Source organism: Ovis aries, chromosome 4 (genome assembly GCF_016772045.2).
Source record: "Ovis aries strain OAR_USU_Benz2616 breed Rambouillet chromosome 4, ARS-UI_Ramb_v3.0, whole genome shotgun sequence".
Lineage (NCBI taxonomy): Eukaryota > Metazoa > Chordata > Mammalia > Artiodactyla > Bovidae > Ovis > Ovis aries.
In genome coordinates, this window is record NC_056057.1 from 80,590,574 (window position 1) to 80,611,990 (window position 21,417).

At 41.3% G+C, this 21,417-nt stretch overlaps 1 protein-coding gene across 1 annotated transcript in view; it reads left to right on the top strand.

The window, feature by feature from the left end:
- GLI3 (GLI family zinc finger 3) overlaps positions 1-21,417 on the top strand; it is a 314,174-nt gene that overhangs the window by 167,791 nt on the left and 124,966 nt on the right. Inside the window, exon 4 of the mRNA XM_060415080.1 lies at positions 2,824-2,929. Within this exon, the coding sequence (XP_060271063.1) occupies positions 2,824-2,929 (106 nt within the window). The remainder of the gene's footprint in view (positions 1-2,823; positions 2,930-21,417) is intronic.

The window sequence follows — 21,417 nt, forward strand, 5'->3', positions numbered from 1 at the left end:
GAGGCAAGCCCATGAGCATCAGCAGTGACTGCTAACAGGAGGAGAGGAGAACCACGCCCGCGGCCTGTTGGCCATCCACCTAACCCCTGATTCGCCAGACCCTGAACCGCAATGATTCATTTGGGATTGTTCAAAACTGAAGACCATGAAACATTCACTGAGTAGATTTCAGACTTTCAGATTCATGAAATAGATTACGCCACTCAATTTTATGTTGTTTTAGGAAGGATACATCAGTTTCTTCCAGAAGAGTTAAATGAAATAGAACGTTTGGGCTCTGCAGGATTCCTGGGTTACTTGGGACATTTAAACTTAATGCACCAACTAGCAAGATTTGTGTTACAAAACAAAGCAAAACAAAAGAAAACAATTCCAACATCCTTTTATAATGTCCTAAGTGATGTATTTAAACTATAACTGTATTTTTCAGATGCACTTTATAAAACGTATAGCATTTGATCAGGCAGTCAGCATGTCCCTATTGAATTTTCAGCATCATTGTACATCATGATATCACAATGTCAATGATATGAGATAATACCAAGATGACTCCTTTCCTCTTTCAGTACCATTCCCTCCCCACCGCCCTTATCTTATAAGGAGCAAGTACAATATACAGTGAGTAATGCACATTTTCTGCACTGTACAACGTCTTCTTCTGGGTTCTGTACCTGGTGGAGTTCAGCTTTGGGCACCTCCATAGTGCTGTCAGGGCTGTGATGTTGTACGTTAATAGTATTTCTCTCTTATTTTATTCTCCTAATCATATTCTTAGATTCTCAAAGGAGGCCAGCAGGAGCAAAGTCTTAAAAAAAAAAACAGGAGGGGGAAGTAAAATATTATTTTTTTAAAAAAACAAAGGTTGTTATATTTACATTCTAAAAGATGCTTGTTGGAGAAAATTTGGACAAGAGAAATGTATAGGAAGGAAAACGAAAACTACTTGAATTCAACAAGCACATGTATAATAGTCACCCCCAGGATTTAAGGAAACTCACAGTGGAGGATGCAATCATACCCTCGTCTATGTTTGACACACCCACTCCCCTGCCCCATGGGGAGGTTCTGTGTCACTTTTTCCAGCCATTCCTCAGGGCCTGTTCACAGGGTCTCATTTGGAATTGCTTTTACCGCCTACTACACTTCCCTGGTGGCTCAGAGCTTAAAGCGTCTGCCTGGAATGCAGGAGTCATGGGTTTGATCCCTGGGTTGGGAAGATCCCCTGGAGAAGGAAATGGTAACCCACTCCGGTACTCTTGCTTGGAGAATCCCATGGAGGGAGGAGCCTGGTGGGCTACAGTCCATGGGGTCGCAAAGAGTCGGACACAACTGAGCGACTTCACTCACTCACTCACTCAAACTGGGCAAAATCTTCAGACTTTTCAGAGGAGCTCATAGCCCTTCTGAGGCCTGTTTGGTGTACACATCAATCCTTGGGAGTGTTCTGGGCAACAGTGGAGTGACAGCTACATGCAGCCTTCCAGGGCGACCACATATGGAAGGTAACATTCACAACACGAGTTCTGGTATATTTGCTGTTTTATCACTCAGAGTTGTGAAGGCTCACCTCCTGATCTTGGACTTGTTTCTTTATTGCTTCTTGAAACTCAGGAAAAAATTTGGTATCAGGGGATTTTCCTCATGATAAAATCTGGTAAAGATATTTTCAGTTCTTTCAGTGAATCACTACTTAGGAAAAAAAAAGTTTATTTTCAGATTTGTCAGAGATAATCAGGGCAAGTGGGAGCAGAAGAACTATTTTAAGTAAGTGTACACACAGAAACCTCAAAACAGTGATGACTAACCTGAGCCAGAGCAGGAGAGGAGGCCAAGGGAATGTTGGTCCAAGGGGAATGTTGGGGCTGCAGGAAAGGAACCCCAGTTTATTGCAAATGTCCCTCTGTCAGGCCATGTAACGTCTCTGGCCAACCTATACATTTGCTGCCCTTGTGTTGGGATTCTGAAAGCCTGACCTAGGACAAGGAGGGGTGGGAGGGGGCATGCTTTTGAATTATTTAAGTGTGTGTGTGTGTTTGTGTGTGTGTGTGTCTACATGTGACATGGATTCTAGCAGGGACTTTTGAAAGAACTCCTTTCCTTACATGTGTGGGAGAGATGAAAACTAGTAGTGATATTATGTCTTTGTCTAAAATTCACGTCACAGGACTTCCCTGGTGGTTAAAACTTCAAGCTCCCAGTGCAGGGCGTGTGGGTTCGATCCCTGGTCAGGGAACTACAGTCCACGTGCTGCAATTAAAAGGCCTGCATACCACAACTAAGTCCGGGCACAGCCAAATAAATAAATAAAATATTAAAATTCATATGACAGTGTCATTTTAAAAATAAAAAATGAGGCATTCCCTGGTGGCTGAGTGGTTAGGACTCTCCAAACTTTTCATTGCTGAGCGTCTAGATTCAGTCCCTCATTGAGAAACTAACATCCCACAAGCCATGTGATGCTGCCAAAAAAATAAATGCGGCCAAAAAAATAAATGCAAATAAAGAAGTGTTTTGGCGTCTCTTCCTCTTGGCTTGGTGGCTTCCTTCAGCCTCTGCACTCTGGCCAGTCTCTCTTCCAGGCTAGGGGCACATGATGTGCCTCTTTCTTGCTCTCCTGTCTGGGTTCAGGTTGCATTCAGTGGCTCTACTGTCTCATGTGCTGGTATTATTTGCTTGGTCCTGAACTTTCAAGAATTCTTCCACAAATTCTTCAGGTTAATTTCAGCATCAGTTGTGAAGACAGTGTGGCGATGTGGCTTCATGTATGGGAATTCTGTTTCAAAGTGTTCTGTTTATACAGGTTGGACTTTCTTTCCTTTGCAGACCCTCCTCATCTCTTTCCTGCATTCCATCCTCCTGTACCAATTGATGCCAGACACCACGAGGGCCGTTACCATTATGATCCATCTCCGATCCCTCCGTTGCATGTGTAAGTATTACAACTTTGCCCATTAAAGAAACAGGACAAAATACTGGCTTTTACCATCTCAGGATTTTTGTTACCAACACAGCTACTGGGCTTGGGAGCTGTGATAGAAGTCTAAGATTTACTTTTGAAATACGGCAAGCCTATCTGTTCCTGGACTCACTGAAGCACATCCTGCTGCTTCCTGAAGAATGCCTGTCATACGAGGTGGCTGGCACGTATTTCCTATATATTTTTGCTGACGTGTGCTCTGTGGCCTCTAAATACTAAATTAAAAAGCGGAGGCCTAATGGAAGGTTCCCTCTCAGAATATGTATTTGGTCGAGTGAATTTGAAGTTTCTCATGCTCTGATTTCTGTTAATGGGAAAGCCCTGTTCCAGGGATCACAATGAGTCATAATGAAATTTTCATGGTAAATTTTCATAGCCCCTGTGGTGTCTACTCCAGCAGTCACTTGATTGATGGGAATGTCACCCAAACAAAATGGCAAATGTGATCGAGCACATGGTTTACACAGAGATAAAAGGCAAGAGTAAGGGTGATAACTAAAACACATTAGAAAAGGCAGAAAAGACAGATATCATGTGATATTACTTATATGCAGAATCTAAAATAAAATGATATGAATGAACTTATTTACAAAACAGACTCTTAGACATAGAAAACAAACTTATGGTTGCCAAAGGTGAGAGGAGATAAATTAGGACATTGGGATTAACATATACATAGTACTATATATAAAATAAATAAGCAACAAGGACCTACTGTATAGCACAGGGAACTCTGCCCAATATTCTGTAACAATCTAAATAGGAAAAGAATTTGAAAAAAAGTAGATATATATGTAACTTTACTATGCACCCAAATCTAATACAGCATTGTTAATCAACTATTCTCTAATATAAAATAAATATTAAAAAAAGAAGAAGACAAGGTCCTGGAGATAAATGTGGTATCGCTCAGTTTGGAGGGAAAGAAGATCAGGTATTCAGGATAGCCTGCACCTAAGCTGAAATGACCTTATTTTGTAGTGTTGTCCAGAAAACTGATGTATACTGTAACAAGGGGAGTCAACTTGGGAGGGGCTGGCCCTTTGAATGGCCTAGATTTTACATTTAGTCTTGTCTGGTAATTACCCTTCATTCTGAGACAGTAAAGTTAGAAAGCCCAAAAAATACTTTGAAGAATAATGCTAGTTATTTGGATGGTAGATTGCATCTCCAAGGCTATTCGTTACAGCTGTGTAATTACATATACGTCAAAGAAAAATGAAGTTGTTTTAAAACAAGTCCTCCTCTGTGAACAGAATTAATTGATATTAACAGCCCTAACTATATGCCCAAGTACACATATAATATTTTACCCACAGTTTTTTGGATCCATCTCCCATTACTGAACTGTAATTTCAGAGCAGATTTGCCTGGAGGTAAGTCATAAATCTGTGCTCAGACTTCTATAAGCATTAAAGGAGAAGTGGATATTTAGAGAGAAAGCAGAAACTTGTGACTTATTCTTTGATGTTTCATTGGAACACGAGTATTTTCAGGGTTCTAAAGCCTGCTAAAAATACATTCAGATAAAACCAACAGGCCCATTTAAAGCTCCCTATACAAAGGGAAGAAAACTCCAAATTCAAGCTGAAATCTGCCATGGAATTCATCCTGCTCTCCCAAAGTTTTACAGTACCGATGGGACCCAAGCTTCTCAGATGAGGATGTGCTTTATGGTACAGAACCAGCAAGGGCCCACCGGACCTGGGAGATGCACAGGACTGATTTCACCCAGATTCAAGTCTCTGCAGTGATGAAGTAATTTGGATCAGATTTTCTATAGAATTTCAGAGTACTTCACTTTTCAAAACTCATCTTATAGAGAAATTTCAAAAAATGAATTCATATGATAGAATGAGAGTTTCCCTGGTGGCTCAGAGCTAAAGAATCTGCCTGCCAATGCAGGAGACACGGGTTCGATCCCTGGATTGGGAAGATGCCTTGGAGAAGGAAATAGCAACCCACTCCAGTGTTCTTGCTTGGGAACTCCCATGGACAGAGGAGCCTGATGGGCTACAGTCTGTGGTGTTGCAAGGAGTCTGACACAACTTAGCCACTAAACAACAAGATGATAAAATGAACTAGTTCCTCTGGGTTCATTATAGTTTGCTTTGTAGTTAAATTCAAATGTGAATTTGTCAATTAAAACCCCAAGTCTTGGTTCTTTGGCAGAATTGTAATAGCAAGCCCTTGTATAGATCACTGTTTGTTCTAGGTCGTGATTGCTGTATCTGAAGAATTCGCTTGCTAGAGATAAAAACGGGGCTTCCCTGGTGGCTCAGACGGTAAAGCGTCTGTCTGCAGTGTGGGTTCGATCCCTGGGTTGGGAAGATCCCCTGGAGAAGGAAATGGCAACCCACTCCAGTACTCTTGCCTGGAAAATTCTGTGGACTGAGGAGCCTGGTAGGCTACAGTCCATGGGGTCGCAAAGAGTCGGACATGACTGAGCAACTTCACTTTCACTTAGAGATAAAAACACCATGGAATAAGACAGGTCAAGTTTGGAGAATTCCAGGGAAGAGGGTTGCATTTCCTATATGACTGCTGAGCTGGGATTTTTGTAGATTTTAGTATTGTTGACCCATTGTATCTTTGGGGGGTTCTACATTCGAGGATTCAACCAACCTTGGATTAGAAATATTGGAGAAGCAAACCCCAGAAAGTTCCAAAAAGCAACACTTGAATTTCCAGCACACTGACAACTATTGACGTAGCATTTCCATTGTATTGGGCACTATAATTAATCCAGAGATGATTGAAGTTTCCAGGAAGACTTTCATAGGTTATATGCAAACACTATGCCTTTTTATGTAAAGGATTTGAAGATCCCTGGATTTTAGTATCTGTGATAGTCCTGGAACCCTTCAGATACTGAGAGATGATTATACTTCTTGCTTTTTCAGCCAAGCTTTAGGATCATTTAGCAGCAATTGACTAAATTGTTCTCTAGCTGTCTAAATGTTTAGTAACCCAAGATTCATCCTATAAAGCTGGTAGACAATCCTGAAGTTCCAAAGAGAAGCTCTGGAGGGTGCTGGGAGGATGTCATTGTCTCCTGGGACTGCTGGGCATTGCAGAGTCCTGGATGGAACTTACGAAGTAGTCTCTGGGAAGCTGGGGGTCTCATCTCTCTGCTTTTATAACATGACATTTTCCCTGCATTACGCTCAATGGTCTTCCCTCCCTGGATGGCAGACTCCTGCTTAAACCCCTTATCCTCAAGGCCTAACTCATTCTCTCTCTCTCTCTCTCTCTCTCTCTCTCTCTCTTTTTTTTTTTTTTTCCTATTTTTTGGCCAGGCAGCATGTGATCTTAGTTTCCTGACCAGAGAGTGAATCCGGACCCTTGCAATGGAAGCGCAGAGTCTTAACTACTGAACCTGCAGGGAACTCCCTCAAGGCCTATTTCAGATATCTCCTTTGCGGGCAGTCTCAAAGGGTGTTCCTAGAGGCTGTTCCTTAAGCACCTTGTGTGCCTTTATTCCAGACGAATATTCTTGTCTGATCAGTCATTGCTTAGTGGTCCCCGTACCTGCTATATTTGCAGGCAGTCACTTGTTCAGGTGCCTAGTTTAATATGCTCCATAGACCTCCAAAGGGTCCAGTCTGTAAACAGTGGACTAGCAGTCAGAGAGCTTGAATTGTGCTCTTGCTTTGCACTTGTTGTTGCTGGGAATTGGCAACCTACAATTTCCATATATTAGTTCCATTCCATGAAAATGAAGTTACCTGCCTTACCCAACTCTCCAAATTGCAAATCAAAGAGTTCAATGAAATCATGTTCTTGTGAGCACCCTTGAAAGCAGGATGCTCTAAGCAAATACAGAGAGTTAGCATCCAGACCATTGGGGGTCTGACAAACACTCAGAGATTCTATTCTCGCCTGGCTCAATCCTGAATCCCTGGGATGCTTTGGCACCTTCTTAGATGCAAATGTAGATATGCCTGTGACAGATCATTTTAGGGGTGCAGGGTAATGTAGGTGAATATGACTTGGTTACTGAAATCTTCAAAGCACATCTTTGCTTAGAGGATAACCTGGAAAAGTAAAGTGATTTTATCTAGAAGTTGAATTCCAAAATGCTTGCTTTATAATTAGCTTCTAGACAATGAAATAAAGTTAGCTTACTGATTTTTTAGAATAAATATTTTTAATTGTAAGTAGACAAAATTGGGGAATAGTCTCACTGTTTCATACACATGATTGTTCTGGTGCCAGTGTAATGAATTAAATGGTAAGTCTCTTGGAAACAGGGCGTGTGTTGATGATGGAAATGCCAACAGATCTCTGTTTAGAAGGATGGCAGGCACTGCGATAATTATGCTATCATATCCTATCATTAATGATTCTATTGAAAGAGGTTTATAAATTGCTCTTCTTTTTAGATAAACCACCCTATATTAAGGCATCAACGATATGGCGCAGAATTAAATTAAAATCTCATAAAATGAAATATGCTCTGTATTAGCTGTTTGACACTTAATTTGCCTCTGAATGAGTAGAGGAAATCACAAATTAACCTGCCTTTGTTTTTCCGACCATGGCTTATTAGGTGTTAGAACAACTGCAATTACAGCCTAATAATAACCACCAAGCCTTATAAATATGTACGGAAATACGTCAGTTTGTGTTAAAGAACCCAGTTTGTTAAGTGGAATGCCTTTCTTTAGCTTACACAACTTGGTGTCACAGAGTTTATGGTTAGGCAGTGTAGACAGAGTATAGAAACTTAAATTGTTCAAATACAGTTCTCAAAATAATGTTATAATTTATAGTATTTTCTTTCTTAACTTAAAAATCATGAATTTCAGTTCAGGATTTTAAAGTGAGATATGAAATGTTAGTGTCGTCTTTCCTTGAGTTGTCATGTAAAGATTGTCATAGAAAATGTATAATTCCTACATTATGTTTATTTAATTCAAGCAGTTTGAAAATTAAGAAACACTGGATATGGGGCATATCTGGTTTTCTTCTGAAAGTTATTCTTCACTGAATTCACCAGAACTTACATTCAGTAGATAATTGGAGCATCTTGTTTTCTCTCAAATCATTTGTTTTGACCACAGAGTTCATGTTTTATTAAGCCATGGAGAAAAGACTACAACGTTTTACAAAAATATTAATGAGTATATTTTATATGTTGCTGAGATCATTGGGAACGTAAATAACAGCACCTGGAATCTGTAGCCACATAGTGCTGGCGGGAATTTCATGTGGCTGTTTCTTGGTCTTGGCCTAATCTCTGTTTCCTGCTCCGCACTGTCTCCATCAGGGCTGTGGGTTGCACAACTCCAGGAGGCATTGTTGTAGCCTATGGGGATGGATGATGTTCTCTAGGCTAACGATTACTACTTATTTTAAAATCCCACTTGGAAATTTAAACGATTGGGATATTGCATCCCTCTGCCCTAGAAACAGTTGTTTCAAGTGACTGCTTTCACTTGCATTTTGAGTGTATGCTTGTTTTCTTGGCTTTACTGTTAGAGCACATTTTAGCATGGGCTTACTTTTGAAAGCTGCTGCTGCTGCTGCTAAGTCACTTCAGTCGTGTCTGACTCTGTGCGACCCCCGTAGATGGCAGCCCACCAGGCTTCCCTGTCCCTGGGATTCTCCAGGCAAAAACACTGGAGTGGGTTGCCATTTCTTTCTCCAGTGCATGAGAGTGAAAAGTGAAAGTGAAGTCGCTCAGTCGTGTCCGACCCTTAGCGACTCCATGGACTGCAACATTCCAGGCTCCTCCATCCATGGGATTTTCCAGGCAAGAGTACTGGAGTGGGATGCCATTAGACAGGGTGTATTCATAGAAACCCAAATTATAAAGTTTTAATTCCACATTCATTCTGGATTTTCACTTGAGAAAAAAATATTGATCTTTTACATAGAGTTATTTTGAGCCAAAGTTTTCTCATTTACGGACCAGTATGAATTGAATTTTGGATGGTCCGTCTGCTTCTTGCTGAGCTCGGCAATTTATTTTTTTCAAAGCAGAATCAGCCTCAGTTACTAATTCATGACAATAACTAGAGCCCCACAGATCTTGCCACTGGAGCTGAGAGCTATCCTTGTCGTGCGCTATGAATGCGAGCAGCACGGCACCCTAAGCCAGTGCTCTGACAGGCTGTCGCATTTCACCATCCACTTTACTGATTCATTTTAGAAAATCAGCTTCATCTTTTCTCTCCTGGGGGAAATGAGCACTCATGTTCTCTTCGACACAGCAGCTCTTTTTTTTTTTTTTTTTCCCTCTCTTAGTTGAGTCTATGTGCCTCTTTCTAAGACTGCCTAACTCCCTGGAATTATTCCACCTAAGAAGAGCTATTCCTCCCTCCAAAAGTGGTCCACTTCCTGGCACCAGGAGAGAGGACAGTACATGGTAGATCATTAATATTAGCGGGAAAGAGAGGGCTTTGAAAATAAGTAAGGCTTCCCTCAACCCTTTTAGAGTTAGAGCTAGGAGATGAGTAGCAAGTTTGGAGTCTGAATAAATACATTTCTTTCCAGACAAAGAAATCTCTAAGAAAAGATAGATCATTATGGTAAAAGCTTAGAGAAAGAAAGAGGCAGTGGATGACCAGAACTACTACACAGTTCTCTCTGTCCTCTCCTCCCTCCCTCCCTAGATTCAGCACCAGTGTGAGCTAGCTACTCTGCCTAGTGGAGCTCCTCTAATAACTAACTATTCAGAAGCAGCCTTCAGTCTAGCCATCTACTTAAACTTTGTGATGGGCTCCTAATGTATAACAGTGATTGCATTCTTTTCAGTCCCAGGAAAGTCTCCAGTAAGATGCAGAGACTGAGCAAGACTTTGTGTTTGGGGGCATAACTGGCTTGGAATATTTTAATAGTGCAATTAAAAATCAACAAAGGCAAGTCCTTTCTCCCTCCTGTGTTTGTGCTCTACCCTAAACATTATTAAGAAGACTGATAAAGTGTGATGACATCTCAGATTTCAGGCATGCTTCTATTATGCTTCTCTTTATGGTGCTTGCAGATATTTAACTTTTTACAAATGGAGGGTTTGTGGTAACTGTGTTTTGAGCAAGTCTATGGGCACATCTTTTCAACAGCATTTGCTCACTGAGAGTTAGCATTTTTTTACAAAATATTTTTAATGAAATATTTTTAAATTTAATGAATATTTAATAAAATATTTTAATGAAAAAACTGACTTTTTTAAACATAAAGCTGTTACACACTTAATAGACTAAAGTATAGGGTGAACATAACTTTTATATGCACTTCTACGTGGGTGCTCAGTCATGTCTGACTCTGTGACCCCATGGACTTTAACCCACCAGGCTCCTCTGTCCATGGAATTTCCCAGGCAAGAGTACTGGAGTGGGTTGCCATTTCTGTTCCAGGGGATCTTCCCGATCCGGGGATTGAACTCATGTCTCCTGCATCTCCTGCGATGGCAGGCAGATTCTTTACCACTGCACCACCTGGGAAGCCTTTATATGCATTGGGAAATCAGAATATTCATGTGATGCACTTCATTGTGATATTTGCTTTATTATAGTGGTCTGGAATTGAACCCCCAATATCTTGCAGGTAGGCCCATGTGTCAACTACTGTAGCTAACACTTTGTACACTCGGTAACACTCACTTCTACCCTAAGAAAAGAAAAAAAGAAAATGAACTAGGTTATAACCACATGTCTTACAGGTAAAGACCATCTGTGTATGTCTTTGAATTTGCTAGGCTGCCTCCGTGCCTTTACAGAGTGACTTCTGGATAGTTATTGCTTTCCATGATGATAATGGATTGTCCTTTTTTAGGCCAGTACAGGATGACTGCCATCCTCTTCGTTTTTATTTTCTTACTTTGGTGGAGTGTGTCATCTCCTGCCAACAAAATTAGCACACTTAGGACTCAAAAGAACACAATGACTACCGAAGATGGTGTTAATATAAATGCCTATTGCAGTGTCAGATGCTGTTCACCACCAAATACATCATGTGTGCATGCTAAGTCACTTCAGTTGTGTCTGACTCTTTGTGACCCTATGGACTATAGCCTGCCAGGCTCCTCTGTCCATGGGATTCTTCAGACAAGAATACTGGAGTGGGTTGCTATGCCCTCCTCCAGGAGATCTTCCCGACCCATGGGATTGAACCCATGTCTCTTAAGTTTCCTGCATTGGCAGACAGGTTCTTTACCACTAGCGCTACCTGGGAAGCCTAAATATATCGCCTGACATCAAATCAGTTCCTAGTTAAAGGTCCGAAGTCACCTTATGTGACTGAGTACCATTTAACATCAATAGCTGCCTTCCCAGACCTCTCACGTGGAAATAAAATTAATGAAATTAGCAATCTTTAATTGATAATATAATATGGGATACCAAAATTCCAAATATAAGGGTAAAAAAAGAAACGACTCAGCCATTCACAATAAAAAATATATATATAATAATGGCCATGACTATAAAATGACATTTTTCAGTACTTACTGTGAGCATAGTTTTAGAGACTTTACAAAACTATCTCATATAATAGAATAGCCAGCCCTATGATGCAGTCATTATCAATAGCCTCTTTTCCAAGATATGGAAACCTTGGCATAGAGAAGTTAATGGTCGTGGTTATTTAAACCTAGACATCAGACACTACATTCCTAGCACTTGACTTTCATCCTCTCCTCATGAAGATGAACGCTGGAGCCTTTGCTGCTACAGTTTATTTATATGTATGTGTGTGTGTGCATACTAAGTCGCTTCAGCTGTGTCCCACTCTTTACGACCCTGTGAACTGTAGCCTGCCAGACTCTTCTGTCCATGGGATTCTCCAGGCAAGAATACTGGAGTGGGTTGTCATGCCCTCCTCCAGGGGATCTTCCTAACCCAGGCATCGACCCTGTATCTGCATTGGCGGGCAGATTCTTCACCACTAATGCCACTTGGGAAGCCTATTTATATATATGAGGAGCCTGGCAGACTATAGTCCATGGAGTCATACAAGAGTCAGACATGACTTAGTGGCCAAACAACAACAATAATAATTTTATATATATATATATATATATAAATTTTGAATGTCACAGACTGTCATTGTCTTCTGCAAAATTCTAAGTTAATAATATGAGAGTAATGAGAAAAGCTAGTAAAACCTTTATCTGTAGCTGCCAGCTCCCCCCGCCCCGCAATTAGATATACATCAAGGTTTGCTTGTGATGCCTAACATCTGGACATTGATATAAATAGCTGCATGGAATGTTTGGTGAATTGTAACTCATCACTTGGTAGAACTGTTGAAAATACTTAATAGTGGCATTTGAGAGGACCATAAGAAAACATGGATAAATAATGATCAATGGTTACAACTGTATACTCTATAAAATGTAAGCCATATTGGATGAGATTGCAACATGTATCTGCCTGGAACCTTCTTCCCTTAGGTGTCTATGGCTTGCTCTCTGGCTTCATGCATTTCCCTGCACGGACATCTCCTTATCAGAGAGGTCTTTGGTTAAGAACCATCTAATGACTAGAGATTGCCAAACTATGGCCTGTGAACTATCCAGCCAGGGCCTGTTTTTGTAAATAAAGTTTTATTGGAATCCAGTGACTGTCACTTGTTTGCTATTGTCTATTCTATGACAGCTTTAGCAATCAAGGGCAGTGTTGAGTAGCTGAGATAATGAACAAATCCTATAACACAACGTTTGCCAAGACCTGATCTAAATTAACACATTCTTTCTAACCTCACTATCCTCTTTCTCTGCTTTATTTTTCTTTCTTTCTTTTCAGTTGGGGTATAGTTGCTTTACAATGTTGTATTAGTTTCTGCTGTAAAAAACATGAATTATCTATATGTATACATATACGCCCTCCCTCGTGAGCTTCCCTCCCACCCCTTTACCTCCATCCCATCATCTAGGTCATGTCATTCTCCTGTTTTAAACTTCTAGGCTACTTTTCATTGCTATTCCCAACATTTCTCACTGTATATCATATCAGTTCAAGACAAGAAAATGTCTTATTGTTTGGTTATCATTTCTCATGATCAACTAACTGTAAGTTCAGTTCAGTTCAGTCGCTCAGTCATGTCCGACTCTTTGCGACCCCATGAATCGCAGCACGCCAGGCCTCCCTGTTCATCACCATCTCCCGGAGTTCACTCAGACTCACGTCCATCGAGTCCGTGATGCCATCCAGCCATCTCATCCTCGGTCGTCCCCTTCTCCTCCTGCCCCCAATCCTTCCCAGCATCAGAGTTTTTTCCAATGAGTCAGCTCTTCTCATGAGGTGGCCAAAGTACTAGAGTTTCAGCTTTAGCATCATTCCTTCCAAAGAAATCCCAGGGTTGATCTCCTTCAGAATGGACTGTTTGGATCTCCTTGCAGTCCAAGGGACTCTCAAGAGTTTTCTCCAACACCATAGTTCAAAAGCATCAATTCTTCGGCGCTCAGCCTTCTTCACAGTCCAACTCTCACATCCATACATGACTACTGGAAAACCATAGCCTTGACTAGACGGACCTTTGTTGGCAAAGTAATGTCTCTGCTTTTGAATATACTATCTAGGTTGGTCATAACTTTTCTTCCAAGGAGTAAGCGTCTTTTAGTTTCATGGCTGCAGTCACCATCTGCAGTGATTCTGGAGCCCCCAAATATGAGGTCTGCCACTGTTTCCCCTGTTTCCCCATCTATTTCCCATGAAGTGATGGGACCGGATGCCATGATCTTTGTAACTGTAAAGCCTGCCTCATTTTTAAGCACTACCTTAGACCATCTACATCCACAGTTCCTAGTCTAAGTATGAAAATATAGGTGATTTTCAATTCCTAAACTTCAAAAATTTTAATGAGCTGGCAGATGAACCCCCACACACTTACTTTGCATTAAGAAATGAACACAAAACAAAGACAAGGTGCTCTAAGGGCATATGGCTTTTTTCTGTTTTGCAATATTCCTTTTTAAAAAAAAATGAAACAGTTGATTTACAGTGTGTTAATTTCTACTGTATAGCAGAGTGATGCAATTATACATATTAGTTCAGTTCAGTCGCTCAGTTGTGTCCGACTCTTCGCAACCCCACAAACCGCAGCACACCAGGCTTCTCTGTCCATCACCAACTCCCAGAGCCTACTCAAACTCATGTCCATTGTGTCAGTGATGCCATCCAACCATCTCATCCTCTGTCATCCCCTTTTCCTCCCTCCTTCAATCTTTCCCAGCATCAGGGTCTTTTCCAAGGAGTCAGTTCTTCACATTAGGTGGCCAAAGTATTGGAGTTTCAGCTTCAGCATCAGTCCTTCCAGTGAATATTCAGGACTGATTTCCTTTAGGATGGACTGGTTGGATCTCCTTGCAGTCCAAGGGACTCTCAAGAGTCTTCTCCAAGACCACAGTTCAAAAGCATCAATTCAGCGCTCAGCTTTCTTTATAGTCCAACTTTCACATTCATACATGACTACTGGAAAAACCATAGCTTTGACTAGATGGACCTTTGTTGGCAAAGTAATGTCTCTGCTTCTTAATATGCTGTCTAGGTTGGTCATAGCTTATATGCATGCATTCTTTTTCCTATTCTTTTCCATTATGGTTTATCACAGAATATTGAATCCTTTTTATCCATTCTATATACAATAGTTTTGTTTTGCTATATTTCTAATGACTGAAATAGTGAAGTTGGTCATTGGTTACAGAGAAAGCAGGCCCTAATTGTAGTGCATATTCACAGAGTGAGTGCCAGCTTCTTGGATAAATTCCTGTGTTCTTTGTGCTGTGCTCAGCAGTCCGGCCCTGAGCAGATATTGACTGAAGGTATTCACTGCCACTGAACCAGAAGTGGCCAGCTCTATAGAGCCTGCTGTTCAGCCTGTTGCAGGGGCCTGGGGGGTACTGGACTGTAACAGACTTTTTTCTTTGAGTACAATGCTCCTACTCATGTTAAGCTTGGCTTCAAAGAAAACAGAAATTTACTGCCATCGTTGTATTTATTTTTCAAAGTTTGTGGTAGAGAAAATTGAACTTTCACAGAATTTGTCCCAATGGGAAGGCACTTTCTGGTTAGTTTTTAGGGTGATGAATACCACCCAAAATCCAAGCTGCCTGCAGCTCTTCCTACGTGGTCATCTGTCCTTCACTTAGGTAACTGAACCCGCTTTTTCCACCTAAACAAAGACATGCCATTTCCTATAGCTGCTCAGCAGGCTGAGTTTTATTTCAGACCCTTCCTCAGAAGAACAAAGGCCAGAGACACAGGGCTGCCTGTCACTCATTTCTTTTTGTTATTGTTGCATCCCCACCCCTGCCCCCAGCAAAATTCATGCATCAAAAATATATATATATATATATATATATATAGTATTCACAGATTTGTTTCCAGGAACCTGCTTGCGAACTTTTTGAATCCTGAGTGACAAATCAGCTAGACTTTTGCATTTTTGATGATCCGAGTCAACTAAGCACACAAAAGGAAAGAGCAAGAAAAAGGTCTGTCTTCAAACTCATTCTCTGAGTCCTAGGGTAGTGATATGTTTGCAGAACATATATTAGATAACTATATTGAAAAGAAAATTGAAAAACGATATGGACCATTTTTTTTTAGTTCCGATGTGATCTCTGTAAGAGGCATGTGAGAACAGTAACGGACATCATTACTTTGAAGTTGGGGAAGATGGACCAGTTAAATGACTTATTGGTCCCTTGTTTACCTCCTGCGCTAACCTAGCTGAATTGGTGGTAACTGCGTCAGTGTTTATAACTCTGGAGTTAAAACTGCAAGTGTCCTGCGAAAGATGTACCCACACCTGGTGCCTGTCTCTCCTTTCCTATTGTCTCTCGCTCTCTCCTCACACAGGCTAGCAAAAGGAATGCAGAAATGTAAGGAATGGCAGAAGCTGCCTTAGGTCAGGAGAGTAAAGTCCCTCAGTATCCATGGAGAATTGACTTCAAGATCCCCTCAGGTACCAAAATCCAAGGATGCTCAAATCCCTTATATAAAATGGCATGGTATTTGCATATAACCTATGCGCATCCTCCCATAAACTTCAGATCATCTCTAGATTACTTACAATACCTAATGCAATGTAAATTTTACATAAAAAATAGTTGCCAGCGTATTGCAACTTCCAAGTTTTGCTTTTTCGAACACTGGGGAATTTTTTTCCCCAGAATATTTTCTCCCCATGGTTGGTTGAACCCACAGTAGTAAAACATTTCCAGTAAAGAAAAAAAGAAAGGTCTCTAACCTAAAGCTATAGATTTTCTTCTAACCTACAGCCATTAATATTCTGATATGAAACATCCCACATATTTATAAGTTATAGATATTTACAACATTTTTATCCAATTGCAAAGAGATTACAATTTCATTAAAAATTCTCCATTGGGACTGTTATAGGGAGTAGAAGCTTAGCTTCCATCTAAAAATAAAAATGAGTTTGTTAATATCAGGATGAATGGTATATAGAGTGGCGGTTGAAGGTGATCTTGTAGAAGTTCACCTGTGAGAGTCCCTCAGTGACAGTTGCTAGTGGGTACTTGTGAATAGTTCCTAAGGAACCTGATCCCTCTTAGACCTCAGTTATCCCTAACTAGTAAGAGCTTCGGCCTAAGGGAATTCCATGAAATGAACTCAGTGCATTAAGCAATACCCAGAGCCTGACAAGGTTCATGTGTATCTTCTACTATCTAGAATATGTTAAAAAACTTACCAGAGAATCACCGTCTTCTAAACACATTCAAATGGTATCCAAATATTGTGAAGTCCATCGGAAGTGAACAGTGTCTTTATTATGTGAAGTGAGAAAAGAGATGCATTGGCAGTTAAATGATCAGCCTCATTTGCCACACAGATTGCTAAACCCTGTTGCTGAAATAAGATTTACATCTTTAAGACAGGGTCCAGAGAAAGCTTCTCCAGCTTCCTAAAATGTTTCTTGCCTCTATTCAAAGTGATCTCTCACCTGCCACAGAACAAAGTCTCCATCTTCCTAGCATGCGTTGTTTTCAACATAAACTATGCACACCTGTGAAATTTTTTAGAAACAGATTTGAAGGTTAAATGAAGAACGAAGGCAATCAGACTTCTAAAGAAGACTCTGACTTTTAAAAGGTTTTTTTCCTACCGTATTCAACTGGAATATAACACATGAAAATTAGGATTATATTAGATGGTGTTATTATTTATGTTACCTAGCATTTTGGGTTTCTTTATTTAACATAAGCATTTTCTTTTATATATTGTCATTATTTAACTATACACACACATATATATATATACACTCACATACATACACATGCACACACACTATACACACACACATAAATACATGCACATACTTACAAACATATACACAAGTATATTCACACATTGTATGTGTATTTATGGAGCTTCTCAAATGGTGCTAGTGGTAAAGAACCCGCCTGGCAGTGTAGGAGACATAAGAGATGTGGGTTCGATCCCTGGGTCAGGAAGATCTCCTGGAGCAGGGCATGGCAACCACACAGAGGAGCCTGGTGTGTCCGTAGGGTTACAAGAGTTGGATGCAAGTGAAGATACCTACCACACATGCATGCCTGTATATTTACATGCTCACATAAATATATAAGCACACACATACTCACATACATATATATACACCCTGCATATATATTTACACACTCACATACATACATATATATATATAACACTCATATACATTTATAAAATAAGCACACATAACCGACATACACACATATATATACTCACATTCATATATGTATGCACACACTATGCATATATATATTTATACCCTCACATACATATATAAACACACACATACTCACATATGTACACACACACATATATACTCCTATACATATATATATATACACACACACATATATATGAATACACACACATAATCATATACATACACACACTATATATATTTGTGCACTTCTATACATATATAGGGAGAAGGCAATGGCACCCCACTCCAGTACTCTTGCCTGGAAAGTCCCATGGACGGAGGAGCCTGGTGGGCTGCAGTCCATGTGGGGTCGCTAAGAGTTGGACGCGACTGAGCGAATTCACTTTCACTCTTCACTCTCATGCACTGGAGAAGGAAATGGCAACCCACTCCAGTGTTCTAGCCTGGAGAAGCCCAGGGACGGGGGAGCCTGGTGGGCTGCCCTCTGTGGGGTCGCATAGAGTCGGACATGAATGAAGCGACTTAGCAGCAGCAGCAGTACATATATAGGGCTTCCCTTGTGGCTCATCTGGTAAAGAATCTGCCTGTAAGAGTCAGACACGACTGAGCGACTTCACTTTCACTTTTCACTTTTCATGCATTGGAGAAGGAAATGGTAATCCACTCCAGTGTTCTTGCCTGGAGAATCCCAGGGACGGGGGAGTCTGGTGGGCTGCCGTGTATGGGGTCGCACAGAGTAGGACATGACTGAAGCGACTTAGCATCCACAGCAGCAATGTGGAAGACCTGGGTTTGATCCCTAGGTTGAGAAGATGCCCTGGAGAAAGGAAAGGCTACCCACTCTAGTATTTTGGCCTGGAGAATTCCATGGACTGTATAGTCCATGGGGTTGCAAAGAGTTGGACACGACTGAGCGACTTTCACTTTCACTTACACATATATAAGCACACACACAATGGTGCTCACATCTATCCATTTTCCTTGTGCTCACCTCAGCCTGTCCTGGAGCTGAGTGGATAAAAGATTGTGTGATCTTCTCAATGTAAGTAGTCAAGAGAAAAAAGGAAAGTCAGCCTAAAGTATTTTAATCTCACTTTAATGATCAAAATCTAGTCACTCCCACTTTGGATTCCAGGACTGCTGAGATACGAATAGTTCCCAGATGGAGGGAAGAAGGGTCCAATTAGAAAGTTTGCTGGACATCGAGAAATTAGGGGGTGGGGGTGAAAGCGGAGGCACAAAAAGGCTGCCCTGAGCTCTACGGAGGGACTGCTCCAAGTCAGCAGCCTGATGTCACATGCTATTGGTGACAGTTTTCAAAGTGAAAGTCCTTGAGCCCTTCATGAGCCTCTCTTCATCTCTGGAGTGTGGAAAGCCGACTGTGTGGCTCCGAGGTGGCAGGTCATACACTTGTGAGAGTCTTCCTGTGACCTGAAGCACAATTAGAAACTACATCGCACCATTTTTAGTGGGTTGACTTCCCCACTTCCATTCCCCGGCCCCCCCCCCCCCGCCCACCACCACCATTTTTGGACCCAGACAAATGTAGGACTATTGAGTTATTTTGATTATTGTTGCTTGTTGTTTCTTTGTTTGCTGGGAGGAGGGAGTTAAGAGGCAGCTAAATTGAAAAGTAGAGTCTGGTCCCTTCTCCCTCCCCCCACCCATTCCCGCCGCCCCCCACCTCCCCAGTGTAGCAGGGAAACATCCTTCTGGGTCTGTTTGCTTTGCAAGGGTGTTCTTTGATGAGGTCTTTGTCCAGGGGCCCCCACTGAAGTCTCAGTGTACTCAAGCTTTAGAAAAGGCTATTGGGCCTTCTTTGTTTTCTTTGTTGAACTGTTTATTTTGCTTTCTTCCCACGAGGTTCCCTGGCCTCGCTCTGACAACGCTTTTCTGCATGAATTACATTCCTGGGAGCCAAGTCTCCAAATTCTTCCAGCCCATTTGATTCCGGCCTATGTGATTAGTCCACAGCTTCGAACTGCTGTGGGCCTCTGCCAAGCAGAGTGCTTGTAAGTGCCCCTAACATAGAGACCTAAAGACATTTGGTAACCTCATTAGCGAGAGGGTTAGTGCTTCATTCGAGTTTAATAACATAGCTGCTGTTGAATCATCACTAGCTTGAAACTCATGGAAGGAGGGTACGAGTCACTTGGTTTCCTTTCAGTGTGAATCAGGCTCTTAAAGGAGGGCAGTTCAGGTTATTATACTCATGCCCAATTCAGTAACATAAATCGTCCTGTGCTGGGTGGGAGGGGAGTCTGCTAGCTCCGTTTGAGTTAAATCTACATTTGCAATGTCAAGATCATTTTGCACAAAATGCGTGTCCATCTGCATAAAAATCATGAGCAACAATAATGAAAGTTATTCAGATATCCTAATCATAGCCATCATATTTTCTTTTGTGGTTTCTAAAGTATGGTTTATGACTGAGACAGAGATGGACAAAGAATGAACTTACGAATTGCTATTTTAAATCTCTATTAATATAGATTAGATAGTTGATTCTTCAGTGAATTATCCCATCATTACAGGTACTGTTAAAGCATTGTGACACCACTAGACACAATTCAGCTATCTTAAGAGTAAAATTCTGTATTTCTGTAATTCACCTGCTTTTACTTTTTTTTTTTAATACATGAGATTCTTGGCTCTAATGAGCAGAGCAGAGTGGGGTGTGTTGTACCTCATAGGGAACATGCATTTATCGACAATGTGCCTGGAAGTAGTTTTGACTTGAAACTTTCCCAGAGAGGGCTGGAGAGACTTTTCAGACATGATTGAGCACACAACCTGTTATGAAAATTATATGCAGTGTGACGATTTAGATTTAGCCACTAAGTCGTGTCCAACTCTTGTGACCCTATGGACTGCAACCTGCCAGGCTCCTCTGTCCATGGAATTCTCCAGGCAAGAATGCAGTGTAAATACACATATATACACAGAAGCTCTTCCTTAAAACTGGGGAGGTCCCAAGTACTGTGACCAGGGCCTGGTTCTTGTTTCTTGGGATGCTTTATTTTCTTGCTGGTCCTGGTTTAAACTGGGCTGTTGGTGTCGGATCTGTATGGCTGCTTACTGTGAGGTACAGTCTTTATGTAAGAGTCCACGTTCTTTTTGGCATATAAATGCCAAATCCTCTCTGTGGGATCATGGTTCTTCCTCACACAAGGAAGGACTTATCTGAAAGATGTGTGTTAAACCTCTTTTGGCTAGAAGAGCCCTTTTCTCCTTGGAGTGGGCTCTGGAAATAGATCCCCCAGGGAGTGAAGCACAGCTACCATAACACTTCCTGTGTAACATAATTAAACATCCCTCACGAGTAGACAGAAGAGGCAATGGCACCCCTCTCCAGCACTCTTGCCTGGAGAATCCCACGGATGGAGGAGCCTGGTAGGCTGCAGTCCACTGGGTCACTAAGAGTCAGACAGGACTGAGCGACTTCACTTTGACTTTTCACTTTCATGCATTGGAGAAGGAAACGGCAACCCACTCCAGTGTCCTTGCCTGGAGAATCCCAGGGACGGGGGAGCCTGGTGAGCTGCCGTCTCTGGGGTCGCAGCACGAGTAGAACTGGATTACAGTTTTGCTGAGTAGTCGCCTCTGAGCACTCCTCCTCCCAACCCAGTAGGATGTTGTTGACATTAACCCAGGATAATGCTTTTTTTTACCCAGGTTTCAAAGTGTAATTCCAGAAAACTCTAACATAACTCAATTGGCACCTGGCTTCTGATGAGCCTTTGTTCTTCTTTTTTCAATAACAAGACTTTAATTTTATTTCTGGTCATACCACATGG